The 23,094-nt window shown below is 51.0% G+C and overlaps 1 protein-coding gene and 1 long non-coding RNA gene across 6 annotated transcripts in view; one reads left to right on the top strand and one right to left on the bottom strand.

The window, feature by feature from the left end:
* IQSEC1 (IQ motif and Sec7 domain ArfGEF 1) overlaps nt 1-23,094 on the bottom strand; it is a 425,063-nt gene that overhangs the window by 285,303 nt on the left and 116,666 nt on the right. For all 4 annotated transcript variants that reach the window (XM_053896942.1, XM_053896947.1, XM_053896948.1 and 1 more), the window contains exon 2: nt 5,259-5,288. In XM_053896942.1, coding sequence (XP_053752917.1) covers nt 5,259-5,288 — 30 coding nt within the window. The remainder of the gene's footprint in view (nt 1-5,258; nt 5,289-23,094) is intronic.
* LOC109261392 (uncharacterized) lies at nt 11,765-19,532 on the top strand. Of its 2 annotated transcripts, none has more exons than XR_002077362.2 (3): nt 11,765-11,911; nt 18,842-19,003; nt 19,478-19,532. It is a non-coding gene; the product is annotated as an uncharacterized LOC109261392 (long non-coding RNA). The 2 variants fall into 2 exon arrangements; XR_002077361.2 differs by lacking the exon at nt 11,765-11,911 and adding an exon at nt 14,097-14,343.

Raw genomic sequence — 23,094 nt, 5'->3', positions numbered from 1 at the left:
GCACCTCCGTGGCCCCAGCCCCTGTCCCTGCTTTGGAGCCAGCTCCCCATTCCGACCTGGAGGTGACAGACAGCTCAGCCCTGCTTACCCAGCTCCACCAACATCCCAGCCTCATCTGCCAACTTTGGCAATTTTCATACCACCTCGCACACAAAATAAATTGCACGCTCCCATTTTGGGTTTGGGGGGAGAAAAGGCCCAGTCAGTTAATTACAAAGGCTGCCTCGCCTTGGCACGGAGTGGTGGGAGATGTTCACAGGAAAACGGATTAATTTGGACTCATTGCTTTCCCTTCCACGTCCTCGTGCCAATTAAGACAACGCTTGTAACCAAGCCCACCTTCTCCAGAAGCAGCCCCCACACTCCCCAAACAAGCAGTCCTCAGGTTTCACTGGCTGGCTGCTCAGGGTCCCGAGAAGCTTGCTGGGACCTTTGGAAAATGCCAGTCAGGGTTTTAGGATTCTTCTGCCAGGGGTGGGGGGTTTTGGGTGGGGGTTGGGGGGACCTACGGGAACTGCTTGGTTCGGTGTTTCTGAGCTCACACTGGTGAGCTGGGCACAGCCGAATACTGGACGCGGCCTGCTTGGACAGAGGCTGGGTGTCCAGGCTGCCTGCTGGAATCACGCGGGAAGGGGGCAAAATTCAGAGTCTCAGGCCCCGCCCCCCGACCCTACCGAGTCAGACACGTCAAGGACAGGGCCTGGAAATCTGTACCTTCCACAGGCACCAAGGACAGGACCTGGAAAGGCTTAGGGTGGGAAGTCTCAGATCTGCATTTGAAAGCCGTGTTATCTAGGGAAGCTGTTCAGCATTTCTCTACCCCAGTCTCCCAGAGCTCAAACACTGGGGCGCACCATAACCCTCTTGAACAGGTGGGGTTGGTTGTACAGGTGCGGTGAGGCCCCGACCCATGGCGAACACTCATTATGTGGCACTGATTGCTATCAGTGAACATGACTGAGTTCGTTTCAAGGGGTTGATGAGAAGCAAAAGGTGATGCTTTGGTGCTGCGGAAAGTCCTTGTGCCTTAACTACAGCATCAGCACTGGCCCCGGGCCCTCCACCCAGCTAATCATTCCTTCAGACTCCAAACTCTGCATCACTCTTCTTGTCCCACCTCCCCCTGCCACCCCCACCCCGAACCCCCTGAAACCAGTAAATCATTATTAGAAGGTTCAAAGTTGGGAGCCTCCACAGGCTCCTTCGGAATGGAGTGAAAACCAGACACACACCCCCCGGGAACAAGGGAGCCAAGTCCTAGGTCTGCAACATGGTCAAAACCGAGTCGTTTCGTTGGTGGAAAATGAATACATCTGACTTTGCACCTGTCTCGCCCGGGGGGAAAGTAGCGCGTGCGCCATCGCAAACGGGCGTCTCCCGGCAAAACCCGTTCCCTGCTGCTCGAGGAGGCTCAGACTGCCAGAAAGGCTGTAGCTCACGTCCTCTGAGTGGAAAGAAAAAACCCTCACCAAGCAGGGACCCCAGGGTAGGGGTGGGGTAAGTAGGGTCTCTCAGGGTTAATTTCCTTAACATTTAGCAAAGATCATCCGCTCTTGGTGTCCATCCAGACCTTGGCCAGTATAATGAAAGCCAGAGGTCACCTTTTCTGAGTTCAGAATGGCCCCTTCTGCCCCCTGTGTTTGGTGTTTGTTGTGGAAGGGGGGATGAAGCAGTGGAGAGGAAGGGGTCTCCACTGAGCAGGGCAAATGGTCCACTTATTTTTCCCTTCCAGTTCACAGCCTGAAAATATTTATGAGTTCCGAATCCAATTAAGCAAACATTAATTTGCACCAGTTCTGTGGGCAAGGCATTGTGCCCAGGGTGCCCGGCGAGACCAAGGTGAACTCATTCCACTATGGCCCGGCCTGTTGGGGCCTGCCCTGTGCTCTGTGCTCTGTGCCGGGAGACAACCCGGGGCTTCATGCAGGCTCCTTACTCTGCCTGGGGTTAAGTGTTCAAGTCGCTAGGACAGAAATCAAAGTGAACATGGATATCAGAAGCAAGCACAAGAAGCCAAAGAGGGCAAGCAGGGCCAGGGCACTTCAGCCATGACCCCCCTCAAAGCTTCAGTGGGGCCACGGCTTGACGTTCTCACAGAGGTGTGGGTCTGCTGAACACAGGGGGCACAGGAAATAGCACTAGTCCCACAGACAAGCTGGAAGACAGGCAGGGAACCCATGGACGCACCTGGAACCAGAGGGAAGCACCGCTGGGCAGTGCGCTGGGCAGCCGCGCAAGGTGCCCCGGGGGGACAGGAGCAGGAAACTGGGCCACACACGAGAGAGGCGGCCGGCTCACGGGGCCTCAGTGAGAGCCACAGCTAGAGAGTGTTGGGCAAAGGGGCTCCATGGAGGGCAAAGCAGGGAGGGTCACAGTCAGACTTGACTTTCTGTCCTTCTGGTGGGCGGGCCCTTGGGGGAACACTCAGCAGAAGATCAGGCTCCCTTTAGGAAGGGACCTCATGGTCCTTCTTCCCTGGGAAACAGATTTTGCAGCTGTCTGGGGGTAGTGACCTGAATCGTGAAGAGTGGGTCAGATCTGAACCGTCCGGGGGGCTTCCTGGCCTGTGCCCCTGTGCCTACCTGTGTTGAGCAGAGGGTGTGACATGTGACCAAGGTCTGACCCCCGCCGTGACAGCTCCCTGAGGGCAAAACACGTGCCTGGCACAGGACAGAGACTCAGTCAACGCCTGACCCCAGCATCCTAAAGTCCCAGCAAGGCCTTCTACCACGACTCCTATAGGTGTCTGGGGCTGTCCCCGAGAGTCAGCACAGCAGAGTAGAAGTCGTTATGGGGTTGGGTTTTTGAGCCTCAGAAAAATCTCAGATGCAGCCTTCTCTGCCTGGACTCACATCAGTTTTCTTCCCTGCCTGGCTCCTCACCTCTAGGAGTCCTGCTGACAACCAGTTGGCTCCAGCTGGGGACATAGGTTCCAGTCTCCATACGGTCCCCACCCCCACGCCAGCCCCGGGCCCCATTCCGAGGCCATTCCTTATTCTCTCGCCAAGCAGGTCCTTGGTGTTCCTGTCCCCCCCACTGAAATGTCTTTCCCACCCTTCCTCGGAGCAGAGAACTGCCCTCCTGCTTCACCTGGCCTGCAAAATCAGGTTCCTGACAGCCCACAGCAGGGAACCCTGAGGCAGGGGGTGGGTGGGGTTGGGCAGGGCCAAACAGCCACCCTACACACATCTCCCAGCACTTACAGGTGAAAGCCCACTGGTCTCAGGAGATCTCGGTGAAGGGCGCCCCGTCATCAGCCAGGAACACCTTCTGGGGGAGTGTATCAGAGCAGGGAGGGCTCAGATCCTGGGGCTGAAGGCACCTCTCCTTCCTATTCCGCCTGTGAATCCCCTTCCAATGTCTGTGCATACCCCAGGAACGGGATGCTCACTACCCCTCAGCAACCCTCCCTGTCCTCAGATAGCTCTTCATTTTTTTTTAAATGTTTTTTTTTTTTATTTAATCTTGAGAGAGAGAAAGAACACGAGCGAGGGAGGGGCAGAGCGAGAGAGGGACACAGAATCCGAAGCAGGCTCCAGGCTCCGAGCCATCAGCACAGAGCCCGACGCAGGGCTCGAACTCACAACTGCAAGATCATGACCTGAGCCGAAGTCAGATGCTCAACTGACTGAGCCACCCAGGTGCCCCAGTAAATCTTCATTTTTAACAAGTTTTCTGGACAGGTAATACATGTTGCATGGTTCCGAGCTCAAGCGACAGCATAGTGCACACTACAAGGAGGCTCACAGCCACTCTTATCTCTGCCTGCCCGGCTCCTTACCTCCCAAGGGATCATTTGAACAGCTGTTCGGGTCTCCTGCCATTGCTTATGCATGCAAACGTTATAAGCAAGAAACCACATTCTTCCATGCAACTTTTCTTACCCCAAATGTAACGTGAGATACACGCTCTCCCGCACCTTGCTTTGCTCAGGAAACGGCGCACCTGGGGCCTTTCCCCATCAGTCCATGGAGCGCACCTTCCCTTTGCCCTCACGGCTGCACATATTCAGAGGGGCCATGGCTCCAGAATGCCCAGCTGCCCCTCCTCCCGCATCTCCTGGCCTGGGCCATTCTCTGTCTCTCAGGGCATCTCCTCTCCCCTCTCAGGCCCGGGGGCCACCTGGCCCTCACCCCATCCGTAGCCCCTGTATGACACTCCTCCATCCCCTCACCCTGCGTGTGCCTCTGCTTCCCGCTGGGACCCTGCCGGACTCAGGGTCTATAGACCCAGCCCTCCCAGTGCCCCCTATTCTGCCTCCCTGGCTTGGGACCACCACTCACGTGTCCCGGGTTGCGCCCAAGCCGAGTGTGCGGGTACACACTAGGGCCTCGCCATGCTGATTCCTGGAGCCTCCCCACGATGCAGCCTACCTGTCACCCATCTGCACTTCTCTCTCTGTAGGCTGCCCAGAGGACCCCACCCAAGCCCGAAACTCCCAGCTCCAGGCTCAGGATGCACAATTTGTGTTGTGCCCAGTCACGGAGCGATTTCAGAAATCTGAAATCTGCTGCCAGTGCGGCTGGGCGTCCCTGTGGCCCTTAAATTGCCTCCATGCTCCTCCTCTTCTCCCCCACCCTCATCACCAGCCCGCTGTATCCCATCCCTCATGGCCGTCCTGGTCCCCCAACTCAAGCCTTGAGACCTGCCTGGCCCCAGCCCCCTGGGCTGAGGCAGTAGCACCCTGGGATTCTGGTTCCTAGCTGCCCCTCCCTTCATCCAGTCAGGAGCCCCAGCTGTGACCCAACTCCATGCCGACCCCCTCCCCTCCACTGGTGGGGGTGAGGAGAGGCAGGGGTCTCAACTGCAGGCATCGTGTTCTCCACGGGCCACGGAGACACCGCATCATTCAAGGCTGCTAGGAGCCCGCCCCTCCACCAAACAGCCCAGAGATTTGCCCCATCTGGCCCCAGGGACTGCCTGAGCTGAGAAGCTTCTGGTCGTAGATATGTCACAGCCTAGGACACCGCCGCTGCCCTTGAGGGGATGGAACTACCACCAAGCCAAGTGACGCCCCACGAAGGTCACTCTAGAACCGAGTAAGCCCGCACAGTAAACCGGTGCTCTCTCTCCAGGACACCCAGCCAGCAGACGGCAGGGCCATGGTCCTCAGGTGGCGGGCCAGGGCCAGGAGCAGCAAGGGAGCAGGGCTCTGACCTGGTGCGACCTCATCACAGAGACACCAAAGCGCAAAGTTTCATTGAAGCCACCCGCTCCCAGGACCCAGACGCACAAACAGAGGCCGATGACACACATACCTGACATTCCGGGAGCTCTCACCTTCAGACCTGCAACGATAGAGAACACAAACTTAGGATGCAAGTACCTTCCACTATGGGAGATCCACTGGAGCACATGAGCTGTGGGGACATGTGAGGTCCCCAGCTCCCCTGGGATCCCTTCTGCAGTCTCAGCAGACTGTCCCCAGGCCCAGCCCCCAAGGTGTCACATTGCTGGTCTTCTGACCTGGAATCCCACCCTGAAAGCCACGTCCTCCCAGAAGTTGGGCAGCAACCCCAGAGGGGGGTTCCAGAACTCTGTGCCCTGGGCCCTGTGAGGCAGCAACGGAAGGAAAGAGTGAGTGGGGATAGTGTAGCTGGCCTCACTGCATCCTCTACTTGGTATTTCCAGCATCTCTCCCACTGCCGGCTCTATTTTCAAGGACCCAGAAATCAATTACACCACTTTACGAAGGAGACAAGCCTGAATGTCAAGAAACTGGACAATTAGATCCTATCGCACACACTTGAACTTTCAATGGAGACTGTGAAATACCTGGCAGCCAAATACAAGACAGCGATGCCTTGCCGCTCTGTAAACCAAAGGAAAGGGGCTTGGGGATTAAAATGCATGCAGCTAAGGGCTTAAAGCCACAGCTGGGCTTCCTGAGTCTGAAGGAGCAAAGGGCTGTGAGCAAGCACATTTGGGAAGCTAATCCCTGGACGTCCCCAATTGGATTTTATTGCCAGCGAGCTACAGAAATAAAAACACACTTAACTCAAAGTCGTTTTTGTACTTTTTTTTTCTTCTGCAAATTGCCTTTTTCAGTAATTGTGCAGACTAACTGCATCGCCCCATGAGCACTCAAGCCCAGGGGACAGCTCCTCCCACAGAGCCACCCTCGCTGGTCTTAGGAGAGCACCCCGTGCCCTTTCCTATGTCTGCTGTGTCAATGACAGATTTTACCCCGGTTGTCTTTCAAGCTAATTGACAGCCCAGCCCAGGAAAGTTTCTCCAGGATGCCCTACAGGATCTTAAACACCAACTGTCCGCTGTCTGGAAGGCTCCCGTTGTCCCCAGCTCTCACGGCAGCTACACAACGCAGGCCAGTGCCATTGGCCACTTCCGGGCTCAGCCAGTGCAAAACCGGAAATAAAGGTCAATGATGATGATGATGATGAGAGACGCCCCTTTCTCAGCCTTTACCAGGTGCCAAGCCCAGAGCCGGGCCCTGACACAGGCCATTGATGATTTTCACAGCAACCTGGCAGGCCCAGCATGGCTCTCACTGTGCCCAAGAGGGACCAAGGCTCCCGGAGGCTGTGTCCGCACACGGTCGCATGAGCGGCCAGCATCGAGGTGCTCTCCTGCCACGCCTCGGCAGCCAGAGAGCAAACCAGACCCCATCCAGTCAGGATGGAGGTCACTTGGGCGAGTGACAGAAGGGGGCCCTGGGGGCTTGCAGGTGCTGCTCACGTTTAGTTCCCGATCCATCCAGGTCCTGGTTACCCAGGTGCAAGATCGTGATTAATACAAAGGGCAGATTTGGCCATTCAGATTCCAAAATGTATTCCTCCTATCCATTTGGTCTTTGTCCACAGTTCCTGGCGCACACAGCACCCCGAACCCTTGGGATTTTCTGAGCAAAAAAGAGCAACGGGAACATCTTCTGTTATCATATTTGGTTGCATGTCCTCCACCCCTGAAATCACTTCAGAGCCACGATGGGGGCAGGAAATGTTCCACCACACCCAGGATCGTGTCAATGCGGTGACTCTCGGAGAGCACCTAAGGATGCGAACTCACGGTCCCGCCCCCTGAAATCAATCACCAAAAGCCAATGATTCAATCAGTCGGGTCTATGTGATGAAGCCTCCGTAAAAAACCCGAAAGGACGAGGTTCAGATTGCTTCCGGTTGGGATGGACAGTGTTTCCCCGGGAAGGTCAGGGCACCCTCGGACCCACAAGTTCTGCTCCTAGGTACAGCGGAGATTCAGAGAGCGTGGCGTGTCCAGAGGGCGTGGAAGCTCTGAGTCCCTTCCCCATGCCGTGCCCTGCGCATCTCTCCTACTTGGCTCTTCCTGAGTTACATCCTTTGAGAGTAACTCAGTACTCCGCTGAGTAAACTGGTTTCCTGAGTTCTGTGAGCCACTCTAACAAACTGATTGACCTCAAGGGTTGGGGGCCGGGGGGGAGGAGTCACAGGAACCTCTGATTTCCAGCCGGTCAGTCAGAAGCGTAGGTTCACAAGTTAGGCTTGTGACCGGCATGTGCAAGCTGGGGGCAGTCTTGTAGGACTGAGCCCTCCACCTGTGGCATCTGAGGCCATCTCCAGTTAGAGGGTATCAGAACTGGTGGAACTGTAGGACACGAGTCTGTGTCTTGAGAACGGCCTGGTGGTGTGGGAACTCACCCCCCGGCATGTATGTTTTGGAACTGGGTACCAGAATCTCTACCAGCGGGGGGAGGGGGGGAACCAAGTGTGAAAACCCAGGCTGCCACAGGCTCACGACACAAACACGTTCAGAAATAGCGCGGTTTTATTTTAAAAAATGGGGAAGAATAGGGGCACCTGGGTGGGTCCGAGTCAGCTAAGCGTCCAACATCAGCTCAGGTCATGATCTTGGGGTTCGTGGGTTCGAGCTCCCCCGTCGGGCCCTGTGCTGACGGCTCAGAGCCTGGAGCCGGCTTCGGGTTCTGAGTCTCCCTCTCTCTCTGCCCCTCGCCCGCTCGCGTTGTGTCTCCCTGTCTCTCACAAATGACTAAACGTTTAAAAAACTTGGAAAATATACAATATGACAGGGATAAGGAGGGGGGATAAGATTAGCTGTGAGCCGACCATTGTTGAAGTGGGATATGAGGGGTGGGAGGGTCTTACGCTGCTTTGCCTACTTTGGTACACGTTTGAAGTTTTCCACGAGAAGAAGCTGAAACAAACACACGAGGGTTAAGTGAATGTGGGTGCCCGCGTCACTGGACTCCTGCCAAGTGGCAGGTGGGGAGTTGGGCCCATGATAAACCATGGCTTCGCTGAGGTGGCCTCAGAGGGGCCAGGCCAACCACTGTCTCTCACACCCATGTCACAGAGATAGATTCAAATCAGATGTATTGTCACGACCTTGGCACCCTTCTCTGGGGGAGACACCCATCAGAGAATCTGGTCCCAGCCACGGACCTCACTCCAGGAAAACCCACACACGCCCCTACAACTCCAGTCGTGGGGTTCCTGTGCACTGCCCGCCAAGACACCAGCCCCAGACAGTGGCATCTGGGACGGCCAGCTCCAACTTCCACAGCTCTGGTGTGCCCCAGCCCCGTGACCTCACTCTCTGGGGCTGCACTGGCTTGAGGAGAGACCTGGCCAGCCTGTGCTTCAAAGGCAAGAGGATGCGTGACCTGGGAGGTGATGGCAAACACAGTGTTTCTACAGCGTTTACAAGTGCATGGCTGAAGGAAGACGGGTCCATATGCTCACCAGGGGTTGGGAGGTGGGGGAAACGGCCAGAGGTCGGTCAGAGGGTGCAAGGTTGCCGTTTACGTGGGATGAGGAAGTCTGGAGGTCCAATGTCCAGCATGGTGACCATCGTTAACAAGGCCGTATGGTGTACTGGAATGTGCTAAGAACAGATTTCAGGTGCTTGCACCATAAGAAACAAAGACAATTATGTGAAGAGACAAACACGTTAACTAGCCTGCCTATAGAGATCATGTTACAATACAACACACTATACCCCTTAAATAGACACCATTTTTATTTAAAAAAAAGAAAAAGGGCAAGGTCTGTGACATGAGTGGTCAGTGGCTGTACCTGGACTCTGTGACATCTGTGATGGCAGAAATGACCCCCTTGCCAGGTTCAGGCCTAACCTTTGAAAGGACTGGCAACTTCTGCTATCTTGCTGTTAGAAAGATAGAAGAAAGAAGATGCCGAGAGGAAGCCCTCACCACCACACAGGGGAAGAGGAAGGCTCCCGGCCCTCAGCCCCGCTGAGCTTCCGGCTGTCAGCCATGGTAAGCAAAGTCTCAGCTGATGTCACACACACAGCACAGAGCGGCTGTCCCCACGGGCCCCGCCCAAAGCGGGAAACCCCGCGCAAATACACATGATGACCACTGTTTCCAATCACTCAGCTTGGGCAGGGTTTGGGGAAACCCCAAGCACTGCCTCACCTCTTGCCCCATGAACGTTCCGGCCCCTCATATCCCCCTCACCCCTGCTGCAGACCAAATGTTTGTGTCCCCCAAATTCATATGCCGAAGCCCTACCGCCCCTCCCCCAGTGCGGCCCTACTTGGAGATGGGCCTGTGGGCAGGAGCTGAAAGTTCAGTGGGGTCCTGAGGGTGGGGCCCTGAGAAGGCAGCCCGCTGCAAGCCAGGAGGAGAGGCCTCAATAGAAACCAACCCTGCCAGACCTCCATCAGGGGTTTCCCGCCTCCAGAAACGGTGAGGGAGTCCACGTCTGTTATGCAAGCCATGCCGTCCAAGGTGCCGTGTCAGGGCGGCCAGGGTCATCACCGTCTGCGGCCTCCGAGCCTCCACACACACTCTTCCTCCGGCCTGCGGCACTCTGCGTAGTCCGCACCCCGACTACCGGTCCCTTTCCGCAGCTGGGTCCCTCACGGCGGGGGGCGGGGCGGGGGGGGGGGGGTTGGGTCACTCTCACCACCCTCTGGGAACTCGGCCAGGCCTCCCTACCTGCTCGGGCCTCTCAAGCAGACTGCTGTCCTGCACAGCAGGGCCCAGTCTACTGCTCAGATGTCTTTGAGTCATGGTTCCCTCAGTACTGCTCCCTGCCTCCCTGGCTCTTCACGGGGCCCACGGAAGTGCTCCCTCATAGGACGGACAGTGTTCCCCCAGGAAGGTCAGGACACCCTCGGACCCACAAGTTCTGCTTCTAGGTACAGGCCCCAGTGAAACACATGACTTTGTGGTAGGAAAAGACCGGATTCAGTGGGCAGAGAGGGGACGTTTAGGACCTGAGGTCCCTGGGTGGGGAAAAACATGCATTTTGGAACAATGCTGGGAGGGTCTGACCATAGCGAACCCCTTCAGGTGTGTGGTTCCCCTTAAGCATGTACCAGGCACCAACCTCCTCCCCGTCAGGTCCCCCTCAGGAATGTGACAAAAGACCTGGCTAAAACTAAGTAGCAGGCCATTAAACGTATGACCCACAAGGGATCGATACGGCCACAGACCACCCCACACACAAGGGGGTCGAGACGATCGGGAATGGACAACCCAGCACCTAGAGTGATCAAGTCAATAAGGGTGGGACCTGAGAAGGAACGAGGGGGAAGGGAAGAGAGGGCTGACTGGAACCTTCTAAAACGGAGACCCTCACCTAGAGGCCTCGGGCATTCACTTTTGAACGCCCCCTCTCTGCAAAGAGACCTTTGCTACTGCCCTTCCTTTCTGATCCTCTACTCTAATCAACTGGCCTACTGCTCATTTTGTGTCTCCTTCTTCATTCTTCGAAGTGGTGAGACAACAAACCCCGGGTACTGAGGTAATAAATAATCCCGCACCGATTTGGCCTGAGTGATGTGCTCCCTGAGCCCTGAGCTGGAAGAGGCCTCCTGTGTCTCGGCAGGAAAATGGGTGAATGTGGCCCATCCACACCAAACAAGGGATGCTAAGCCCCCAGGAGAACACACAAGCCCTGGCCACCCCCAGCAGGGGGGGAGTGGCCGAGGCAGCCAGAGAAGGCACATGTCACAATCCACCTGAATGAAGCAAAGCAGCCAAAACTCGGTGCCTCAGCTGCAAGGTGCCCACCTGGGAGTTAAACCATGAAGCCACAAAAGTCGGGCCACCAGTCCTCCCCCAGAGAGACGTTGCTGTCGGGGGAACAGTACGTGGTCGCCAGGCTGCTGGCCCCCCCCCCCCTTGTGGACTTAGGTGGTGAGGCAAGGTGTCTGTACCATAGTGAATCTGTGACCTGCACACACACACACACACACACACACACACACACACACACCCCTACATATGTACATGGACACTTCGTATGTCCTCTGTATGTAGAAGCCACAATTTTAAAATGGAAAAATAGGAACAGACTGTTTGGCAAGGTGACGAGTTATTTTCAAAAGAGGGCCAGAGCCCCCACTCTGTTCCTCAAACATCCAGGCCCACTGTCACAGGTGGGTTCCTCTGGCCACACCCAGCCACCCCTGCGCCCTCGCCGGTAGCAAGTAAGGTGAAAAGCAGGTGTCTCCCAGCCACGTGTGTTCTAGTTGCCTGAACCCTCATTCTAGAAGGGCCACGGACTCCTGCCTGGCAATTCCAAGTGGCATCAGCGCAAGCCAACACAGGCCACACTGCCCCCCACCGTGGCAGGTGATGGATGACCAGAAGGGCCAACAGAAGCGTGTGATGCTTCCTCACCCCGGGGGATGCAGCAAGGAGCCGATGAGGCCTCCATTAGCTGGAAGACGCTCCAAAGCCGTCCTCCGGGGGCCTGGAGCCACAGGAGGCGCCATCCTTAGGAGCAGCTATAGAAGGTTCTTGTTTTGTTTTTGTTTTCCATTTCCTCAGAGCTGTGGCAGAAAAGCAAGCAAGCAGAGCCTGTGTGTGCACGCCCACGAGCACACGTGCATGTGTGCATCTCACTCTTAATGTCCACCTTGACCTCACCCTGCAGGAAGCCAGCTGAACTGTCCTGTGAGCGGCCCTGGAGAGACCCACGTGGTAAGGTCCTGACGCCCCGGCCACCAACCATGTGTTGGTAGCTTACAGGTACATTTCCCAGCCCTCCGGCTGATGCAGCCCCAACCGACACCTTGCTGGCGATCTCAGAGACCGTGAGTCAGAACCACCCAGCTATCCTGCTCCCGGGCTCCTGACCCACGCGCACCAAGACAAGAAAAGGTCGCCTCTGTAAACCGCTAAGTGTTGGGGTCGTTTGTTACACAGCAGTAGAAAATGCTCCTCAACACCTCTCCCTCACATCACCCCACGGGGTAGCCTTCGCTCCGCCCCATTTGAAGTGATCTTGTTTACTGTATCTATTCCTCAGTAAGGGGGTGCTCCAAGGAGACAAGGGGTTTGTTAGGTTCACTGTGGCGTCTCTGGTGCTAAGACAATGTAGAGGCTGCTGGTTAGTGGCTGAGTTACAGTGAGGCGTCAATGCCAGGAGCCCATCATTCTGGGATGTCCCGTGTCTGGGAAGCCAGGACATGCCAGGGAAACAAGAACAGACCCTTAGAGCTTCCTGGTCCCAGACCCAGCACTGCCACTTACTGCTGCCCAGTGGCCTCAGAATGTCACTCAACCTCTATGAGCCTCAGTTTCCTCATCTGTGGATCGGGGATGATAACGACCCCCACGAGTGCTGTAAGGAGACAAGGCTCGAGTATGACACACAGCATCTGATTGATAAAGCCGCTTCTCTTGCCACCTGCCTGAGGCGTCACTTGAGAACGCGGGCTCCCTGCCGCTAGGCTGCTGGGTGGCCGCTCACGGGCAGACCTGCAGCACAGGAGGGAAGGAGGGAAGGGTGATTCTGTAGTAGATGATGTGTCCCCAAGTGCCAGAGCCCAGCGTGGGGCCTGGCATCCAGCGGACTGCAGGGGGTGGGGGGATGTTTGTTACGTGAGCCCGTAACGGAGCTGGCTGCCACCTCACACGCTACGAGCGGCACACAGCGGTCCCTGTTTAAACCGAGGATGGTCATGCTCATGTTTGAACCTCAAGGCATAGCAGCACGGTCTTAGGGCAGAAGGAGTAATAAATGCTGTGGGGAGAAAGGGCAGAGAACGGCTGGGCAGAACTCTGGTGAGGGCGACACCTACACGTGCACGCTTGGCCGTGGCGTCAGCGTGGGTGAGGTGGCAGGCGGCGGGGAGCATACTGGAGCCCTCTGGTTCCCTGCCGAAGGGGGTGAGAACCAGGAATAGGGCGCCTTTCCAAACTGGCACGAACAGATGCAAGGTCACAAATGCAGCCTCACACGTGTTCAACCAACACCCGGAGCCAGCATGAGGCTTCACATGTGTGCACGCGTAGGCCACGGACGCGTTACTTTGAGTGGCCCCAGACATGCCTGGAGACAAGGATTGTGGCACAAGTTGTTTATTTGGGAGGTGAAGGCGAGGGGGGAAGGGAAGTGAGAAAAGGAAGGGAAGGCAGCAAATCAAGGCTATCAAGCCATCCACACCGTGCAGGAGCCCACTACTGTGGAAAACAGGAACCGGGCCACCAGGAAGCCGTGTGCAGAGCTCTCCCAGCCAAGAGGCAAGGCAGCTGGGGTACTGGCTGAAGTGCCCCGGGAACGCCATCTCCACACTTCGGCCTACCGCCCAAGTGGCCAAGGGGTCTCCAGCAGCAAGGAGGTGCTGGCAGTTAGAAGTCAGGCCAGTGTGTACTGAGGAGGCTAGGGCAAGGGACGCTGGTGGCCAGTGCTCTCTGGACTAAGAAAGCCTCCCATTGTCCTTATGACAACACAATGGATGATTAAGCCTTCATGTGCCTTTCAGAAAGTCAAGGGTGTAAGGAACCATTCTGGTCACTCTTGTTTTGATTCTGTGGTGGACCTTGCGGACTGAGTCATTAAACAAGGGTGCCAATCCCCTCCTTCCATGCCCTGTGGTAGTTGGTCTCTGGAAAAAACTGAAATCTACATTTCCCAGACACCCTTGCAGCTAGGTTTCTGTGGGTGGTCTCAGCTGCTCTAGATAGATGCCTGCCCAAGGTATAGAAGGTGGAAGTGAGCAACACAGAGCGGTGGACAGATGGGACGCCCCGGCTGGCAGGGAACAGAAAGGTCTGGTTCTCCCACAGCAGCTGGCTCCAGTGTTTGGGCCTGAGCATCACAGACAGTGGTGTTTCCGTGGCAACAGTCTCAGGCAGGGTTAGCTGATTGTCCAGGCTATGGTGTCCCTGGCCATGGCGCATCAAAGTTTATTCCCCTGGTAGTTCTGGAATCTCAATCCGAACACCCAGGAATAAATTCCACTCTGCTCAAACCAGAAAGAGTGGATTCTGGTGTCTGCGACTAATCACTGCGACTGGATACAAATTCAGATTCTGAAATCACCTCTATTGTGTTTTCTCGTGTGGAAGAAATACAGAAAAGCTTAAGAAAAACAAGTATAAATCATCTGCAATCCCACCACCAGGAGGTAATGACTATAACATTTTTGCAGGTTTATCTCCAGGCTTTTTTTTTTTAATCTTTTTATACAGTCAAAAGACAGTTTGTACTGTTCTATGCCAGCTTTGCTCACTTAATGTGGATTAGAAATGTGCCCCAGTGACCCTATTCCTGAGGCTTTTAGCAACCTGGACCGAATCAGAGTCCCCTCCGTCGACTTTTTTCTTTAACCTCTCTACTGAGGTGTAACTGACCTACACAAAGGTGTACATATTTACTGTATACAACCTGATGACGTATGAGATAAGTGACATCTGTAAAACCGTCATGACTGTCTACACCATAAACACATCCATCACCTCCAAAAGTTTCTTCCACCCTCTTTATTTATTATTATTTTTTTCTTGGGGCGCCTGGGTGGCTCATTCAGTTAAGCATCCAACTTCAGCTCAGGTCATGATCTCGTGTCCCATGAGTTCAAGCCCCACGTCAGGCTCTGTGCTGACAGCTCAGAGCCTGGAGCCTGCTTTGGTTTCTGTGTCTTCCTCTCTCTGCCCCTCCCCAGCTTGCACTCTGTGTGTCTGTGTGTCTCTCTCTCTCTCAAAAAATAAACATTAAAAAAATTTTTTAAAACTGTTATTTTTTTCTGATATGAATGCTTAACCTAAAAATCTACCCCCTCCGCAAAGTTTTACATATATAAAATGGCAATATTAATGATAGGTACTGTGCCATGTAAATCTCTAGGACTTACTCATCTTGTCCAACTGAAACTCTGTGCCCTTTGACCATCACCTCCCCATTTCCCCCTTTCTCCAGCCCCTGGAAACCACCATTCTACTCTCTTTTATATCTGACTATTTTAGCTTCCCCATCTAAGTGGTATTATGTAGTGTTTGTCCTTCTGTATCTGACTTATCTCACTTAGCATAATGTCCTCCAGGTTCATCCGTGTTGTTGCAAATGGCAGGATTTCCTTCTTTTTAAAGGCGTACTGATATCCCATTGAGACTATATACCACATTTTCTTTGTTCATCATGAGTCGATACGCATTTAGGTTGCTTCCATGTCTTGGCTACTGTGAACAATGCTTCAGTGAACATGGGGGTGCAGGTATCTCCTTGAGATTATTTTGATTCCTTTGGGTATGTACCAAGAGGTGGCGCTGCTGAATCATATGGTCACTCTATTTCTAATATTTTATCTGGCTTTCCTGTCAGGGTAATGTTGGCTTCATAAAATGAGTTCAGAAGTATCGTGCTTCTTCCTGTAGGTTTTGGAAGCATTTGAGGATTGCTATTAATTCTTTGAATGGTAGACTTCACCTGTGAAGACACCTGGTCTCACTTTCCCTTGTTGGGAGGTGTTTGGTTACTGATTCAATATTCTTATTTATTGTTAGTGTGTTCAAACTTTCTCTTTCTTCCAAATTCTGCCTTGGTAGGTTGTATGTTTCTAGGGATTTGTCCTATTCTTGCAGGTTGTCCAATTTATTGGCATAAAATTGTTCATAGTCGTTTCTTTTCTTTTTTATTTCTGTGGCATCTGTTGTGATGTCTTCTCTTTCATTTACAATTTTCTTTATGTCCTCTCTTTTTTGTCTTAGTCTTGCTAAGGGTTTGTCAATTTTGTTTCTCTTTTCAAACCACCAAACTTAGTTTCATTTATTTTTTTTCTACTATTTTTCTATTTTCTATGTGATTTATTTCTGCTCTGATCTTCATTATTTCTTTCCTTCTGCTAACTCTGGGCTGTGTCTGTTCTTTTTCTAGAACCTTGAGGTATAAAGCTAGATTATTTATTTGAGATTTTTCTTTTTTACGGAGGTGTTTCTCAGTACCTGTTAATATTGTTTTTGCAAGGTTTTGGTATACTGTATTTTCATTTTCATGTGTCTTGAAATATTTTCTAATTTCCCTTTTAGTTTTTCTTTCCAATGACTGTTCAAGGATATGTTGTTCAATTTCCATGTATCTGTGAATTTTCCCATTTTCTTCTGTCACTGATTTCTAGCTTCATTCCACTGTAGACAGAAAAGATACCTGGGATGATTTTCATCTTGTTAAATTTGTTAAGACTTGTTTTGTGACCTGTTATGTGTTTTATCTATGAGAATGTTCTGTGTGTGCTTGAGAAGAGTGTGTATTCTGCAACTGTTGGGTGCTCTATATGTCTTTTAGGTACATTTTGTTTATAGAGTTGTTCAAATATGCAATTTCCTTATTGATTTTCCATTTGGATTTTCTGTCCACTATTGAAAGTTGGGCATTGAAGTCTCCTCCTACTGAAGTCTCCTTCAGAACTGTCAATGTTTGCTTTATATGTTTAGGAACTCTGATGTTCAGTGCATACATATTTATAATTGTTATATCTTCCTGTTGAACTAAACCTGTTATCATTACATAATGATCTTCTCTATCTCTTATAGTTCTTGACTTAAAGTCTATTTTATCTCATATAGTATAACCACCCCTACTCTCTTTTGGTCACCATTTGCAAGGAGTATCTTTTATCTAGCCCATCATTTTCAGCCCTTGTGTGTCTTTGAAGCTAGAGTCTCATGTACTCAATATATAGTTGCAGCCTGTTGTTTTATCCATTCAGTCTTTCTATGGCTTTTGATGGGTGAGTTTAAACTATTTACACTTAGTTATTGATAGGTAAGGACTTACTATTGGCATTTATTCATCATTTTCTGTTTCTTTTGTAGTTATTTTATTCCCCTCTTATTCTTTTGCTGTCTTCCCTTATGATGTGATGATTTTTTTTGATATTATATGCTTTGATTACTTTCTTTTTCGTGTGTATCTTCTTTAAATACTTCCTTTGTGGTTACATGAGGCTTATACACAACATCTTATAGTTTTAACAGTCCATTTTAAGCTGATAACAACTTGATTTCCACCACATACAAAAACTCTACACTTTTACTCCCCCCCCCCACATTTTATGTTATTGATGTCACAATTTGCATATTTTATATTGTGCACCCTTAACAAATTTTTATAGTTTTAGTTATCCTTAATACTTTTGTTTTTTAACTTTTATACTTGGATTAAGAGTGATTTGTGTATAATCATTACAGTATTGCATTGTTCTTTATTTGTCTTTATATTCACCCTTACCAGTAAGACTTATACTTTCATATACGTTTGTGTTGCTGTTTAGTGTCCTTTCATTTCAACTTGACAAACTCCCCTTGGTCTAGTGAGGGGTGCCTGGGTGGCTCAGTAGGTTTAGCATCCAACTTTGGCTCAGGTCATAATCTCGTGGTTTGTGAGTTCAAGCCCTGCATCAGGCTCTGTGCTGACAGCTCGGAGCCTGGAGCCTGCTTCAGATTCTGTGTTTGCATCTCTCTCTGCTCCTCCACTTCCACACACTCTCTCTCTCTCTCTCTCTCTCTCTCTCTCTCTCAAAAACAAATAAACATTAAAAAAAAAAAGGTCTAGTGATAACAAACTCCCTTGATTTTTGTTTGTCTGGGAAAGTTTTGATCTCTCCTTCATTTTTATTTTTTTTAAGTTTATTTTTTATTTTGATGCCGGGTAGGGGGCAAAGAGAGAAGGAGAGAGAGAATCCCAAGCAGGCTCCACTTTGTCAGTGCAGACCCAAATGTGGGGCTAAAACTCACAAATTATGAGATCATGACCTGAGCCAAAACCAAGAGTCAGATGCTTAACCAACTGAGCCACCCAGGTGCTCCTCTGCTTCATTTTTAAAGAGGAATTTTGCCAGGTAGAGTATTCTTGGTTGGTAGATTTTTTTCCTTCAGCATTTTGAATATATCATTCCACTCTCTGCTAGCCTTCAAGGTTTCTGCTAACAATTCTGCTGATAATCCTAATGGAGTTCTGTTGTATATGAGTTGCTTTTCTCTTGCTGTTTTCAAACTTTTTGACTTTTGACAGTTCTCATGTGCTTCACTGTAGACCTTCTTAGATTCAACCTATTTTGTATCTTTTGGGCTTCATGAATCTGGATGTCCATCTCTCTTCCTAGATTTGGGGAGTTTTCAGCTATTACTTCTTTAAATAAGCTTTCTGCCACCTTCTCCTTCTCTTCTTCTTCTGGAACACCCATTATTTTATATTGGTTTTCTTGATGGTGCCCCATAAATCCTGTAGGCTTTCTTAACTCTTTCTTATTCCTCTTTCTTTTTGCTCCTCTGAGTAGACAGTTTCAAATATCCTCTCCTCAGGTTCACTGATTCTTGCTTCTACTTGATCAAGTCTGCTACTGTACTGACTTTTTCAATTCAGGCATTGTGTGCTTTAGGTCCAGAATTTGTTTTGGTTCTTTTTTATGGTTTCTCTTTGTTGAACTTCTCATTTTGATCATAGATTGTTTTTCTACCTTTTGTTGTCTATCTGTGCTCTCTCATAGTTCAATGAGATTTTTTAAATGACAATTTATAATTCTTTGTAAGGCAATTCATAGATCTCCATTTCTTTGGGGTCAGTTAATGGAGTCTTGTTTTGTTCCTTTGGTGATGTTATGTTTCCCTGATTCTTCATGATCTTTATAGCCTGTGGTGGTGTCTGCATATATAAAGAAGTAGTCACCTCTTCCAGTATTTATGGACAGGATTTGGGAAGAAAAGACCTTCATCAGACAGCCTGCCTAAAGATTCTGGATATCTCTCAAACCTTTTCTATGGACCACTCCACTTCCACTACATTCTGGGGAGGTAATCTTAGGATTGTGTGCCTTCTCTAAATCCCACAGAGCCATGCCAGGTGCTGAGAGTTACCCATTGCTTTCCCCTAGGGCATTGCCCTAATATGCCAGGGCACTGGGTGCAAGTTCCACTTCCTCCCCTCCCCTCTGTAAAGCATGCCTTAGGATTTTGTGCCCTCTCCCTACCCTACGCAGCCATGTTGAGTGCCAAGAGTTAACCACCCCCTTTCCATAGGGTAATGCATCAATATGCCAGGACAATGGGTAAAAGTTCCACTTCTCTCCATCCCTCCTGAGGAAACAGTTTCAGAGTTGTGCACCTTCTCCCAATCCTGCAGAATCAAGGCTATTGCCGAGATCCTTCCTAGATGCTGAGATCTGCATGCCATGTGTGGGGATGTGTGGAGCCCCATCTGTGGGGGGCTGTGGTTTGGGGATATACATGCTAGTTGCTATAAGCGTCTGCCCTTTACTTAGTTCTCAGCTGCTCTCCGATGATCCAAGCCATACCAATTTCCTCAGTGCTCTAATGTGCCAAGGTAAGCAGGGCTTTTGGGCATTGCCCCCAAAGGTCAGGAAGCTGGACCTTCTCTTGTTCTTTCTCCTGAGGGAGAAGTCATGGACTGCGGGGATCTCTCTTGGCTCTGAGTTTTGTTGGTCGGGGGAGGGATGATGCATGCAAAGTGCAACTGCTCCTTTTACCCTTTTCAGTGTGACTGATGCTGGATTTTGTGGTCCACTGGGGTGCTGATACCTTCAACTGAACTCCAGAGCTCTCACAAAGGTATTTTGTATGTAGGTGATTGGCAAGTCAGTGTTTCTGTGGGGGGAGATACGCTAGGACCTCCTATTCTGTCTTCTTACTGATATCATTTTCCTTCTCCATCCGCTGTTAATAACACTTTAAGAACAAAAGACATACTCTACCCACAGCCTACAAGCCCGGAGGAGTCTGGGATTGCTCGTTTCTCCAGCTTCCTCAGCATCCAGCTTCCTCCTGGCTCACCCTGCTCCAGCCACACATCTCCCAAACAGCCAATCTCCCCACCTCCAGCATCCTGCTAATTCCCATTCCTTCTGCCTGGATGATCTTTTCCTACCTGTTTGTTTCTCTGGATCCCTCTCATCTTTTGGATTTCACTTTAAATGACAGCTCCTAGGACAAGCTTTCCCTATTTGCCACATCTGAACAGTCCTCCCCAACCCACCCAGGATTCTCTACCACATAACCCCATTCTTTCTTTGTTGTACTGGTCACGGTCTGAAATTGTCTCATTTGTCCACTTGCTTACTGTCTGTCTTGCCCAGTAGAATGTCAGCTCCACGAGGCCAGGCACTGCGTCTCTCTGGTTTATCACTATATTCCCTGCTTATTCCCCAAAAAATTGTTTTTAAAGCAACATTTCAAATGGTAACACAGCAGTCAATGTTCAATGTGTCATACTTGACTTTGCCCTTTCCTATTTGTGAATACATAGTAGTTTCTGAGTATAAATAATACTGCAATTGACATCTTTGTGCATAATATTCTTTGTCCCTGCCTCTTATGACTTTGCTAAGCAACAGTCTCAGAAGTAGAAATAGCAGCTCCATCAAAAAGCATGAATATTTTTAAGGCTCCCTCATACACACGACCACACTGTCTTCCAGAAAGTCTGAATTAAAGACCTAACATAGGTCCCACCACCCCTGAATGTGAGGGCTAAGAGATGAGAGATGAGTCTTTAGCAGTGCACATAAATCAACTGGGCACCTGATTAAAATTCAAATTCTGATGGAGGAGGTCTGGAGTGGGGCTCAAGATGCTATGTTTCTGGGGCGCCTGGGTGGGTCGGTCGGTTAGCGTCCAGCCCTCGATTTCGGCTCAGGTCATAATCTCCCAATTGTGAGATCAAGCCCTATGTCAGGCTCCATGTTTAAGATTTTTCTCTCTCCCTCTCCCTCTGCCCTTCTCCTGCTCACACTCAATCTCTCTCTCTCTCTCTCTCAAAAAAAAAAGATGCCTTATTTCTAACAAACTCCGAGGAGAATCCCTCCAGAGGTTCTCATCCTCATGCTGTTTGCCATCAGTGTCCAGGTTCCCTACTGATACAGCCTCTGGGCACCTGTGCCATATCCATCCCCAAGCCCCCAAGGCCAGCAGCCCCAGCAGGAAAGCCTGTGCTTGTTTCCAATTCTTCTTGTCTCCATTTGGTTCTTAAGTCCAGGCTCCATGACACCTGGTGTTACGTGCAGTTCTTAGGGGTTTTGAGTTGGGTTTTCCACCAGTTGTGGGGTGCACTTATCCCTTCAGATCCTAGGATGCTCCACTGTCCCGGATGGGACCGTAGACATCTGTGACTATGTTTCCTGCCTGCCCTTTACTTCCTCATCTTATACCAATAATACATCTTTTTTCCTTTGAAGACCTTGCCCCATCAGTTTTTCCTAGTCTATATAATTTGGGGGATGTTAACTCTCTACAGAATCAAAAGGTGGGCACATAACCTAGATCTGGCCAATCAGTGGATTTCATGCCTTTTGTTTTAGTAACGGATCGAAGGCTGGACGTGTGACCTGGGCCCAGCAAACCCATGCCAGGACTTGCCACAGAACTTTTGTGAACGAGAACCTCTATTCCCTCGGGGAGCTGTTGGGGCTACCACCCGCAACAAACTGACTAGACAGTGAGGCCAACATGGAAAGCAGAGGGCGAAGGTAACTCCTGATGACACAACGTGAGTTGCTGGGTAAAACCGGACCTGATGCTGTTTTGACTTGGATGGGAGTGGACTACAGGGAGCTGGGACCAAAGCCAGCAAAGCAACACACGAGCTTGAGCACTGATGTTCGTGCATGTCAGTGTGTTCAGCATAAACTATAGAGGGAAGAGGACTCCAGAAAGAGAACCCCTAAGAGCGTGCATGCACACATCATGCTCACAGTTCAGGCCACAATAGTGCGGGTCATGGCAGGGGGCTGGGAGGACCTAGAGTCAACAGAGGAAGGTCTGCTCTGGCCGAATAGGAGGCTTTACCACATTGTTGGCATCTCTGTATGATACGCAATTAGCTTTGAAACAAGAATAAAAATAAGGCATCAGTCAGCTATAAAGTAGCTTAATGGGTGCATGAATCAAAACAGCATTTAAATATGGTACAGCAGCCTATTTGGAGGCTTTAAAAAGCCTCGTGCTGTTGATCTCTCCCCAAGGAGGAAATCCTCGGTGTTGCTGCCCTCTCTTTCTTATGCATGAACAGGGCCTTCAAATGCATCATCTCCTGGGATCCGTGGAGGGACAGGTGGCCGGGTCAAGGTCACACGGGCTACTGAGGCACAGCAGACCTGTGGACAAAGGTCTTCCTACTACAACCCCGGGTTTGACGCATCACCAGAGGCAGGTTTCCTCAGGAGCCACGGAGGCTGAAGCCGCAGGGCCCTCACTTGTGTGACCCTTTCTTAGATCTGACACGTAATTCTGGGTTCTTTTTCTTAAAAAGTGCCACCCAAAAATATGTAAGTTCTACGCTCTAGGCCCACAAGGCATGGATCAGCCCCAATCCCCAGCCACACCCGAGGCTGTTTTCCCACTCCTTTCTCCCCATCTTTCAAGAACCCCAAACCCACAGGGCGTTGTCACAGACTTGAAATAGCTACTCAAAGCCTCTGCTGCCAGAACGTCTCTGCTCCGTCCTTATCTGCAGTTTCCTCCCCATTACTGATGATTTAGACACTTGTTATGTAAATGACATCTACAGAGACCCATTCTGTGAAATGCTTACAGGACTCTTTTAACGTCTTCATCATTTTAAAAATAAAACCAAATCTTCCTGCTTCTCCCTGGGCCAGTTGCTGGGAGTCCACAACCCCCATCCCTTGGGCCATCTCAGGGACCTCTTTCCCATGCCTTCTAACCTGTCAGGGCTGGACGAGGGCTGATGTCAGTCACACTTGCTTGGCCCAGACTCGGTTTCTGCCCAGACGTCCCCTCCCTGCCCCTCAAGCCTTCTCAGACTTTCAAGGGCATCCCAGTCTTAAGACTGAAGGGACACACCTGCCCTCCCCACACCTGTGCTCAGGGGCCCCCAGAGCTGGCAGCGCTAGACCAGAGAGAGGGGGCTG

This window comes from Panthera pardus, unplaced genomic scaffold (assembly GCF_024362965.1).
Source record: "Panthera pardus isolate Hobbes unplaced genomic scaffold, ASM2436296v1 HiC_scaffold_8, whole genome shotgun sequence".
NCBI classification, from domain to species: Eukaryota; Metazoa; Chordata; class Mammalia; order Carnivora; family Felidae; genus Panthera; species Panthera pardus.
The sequence above is the reverse complement of the archived record's forward strand: the minus strand, read 5'-3'. Positions and strand labels throughout refer to the sequence as shown.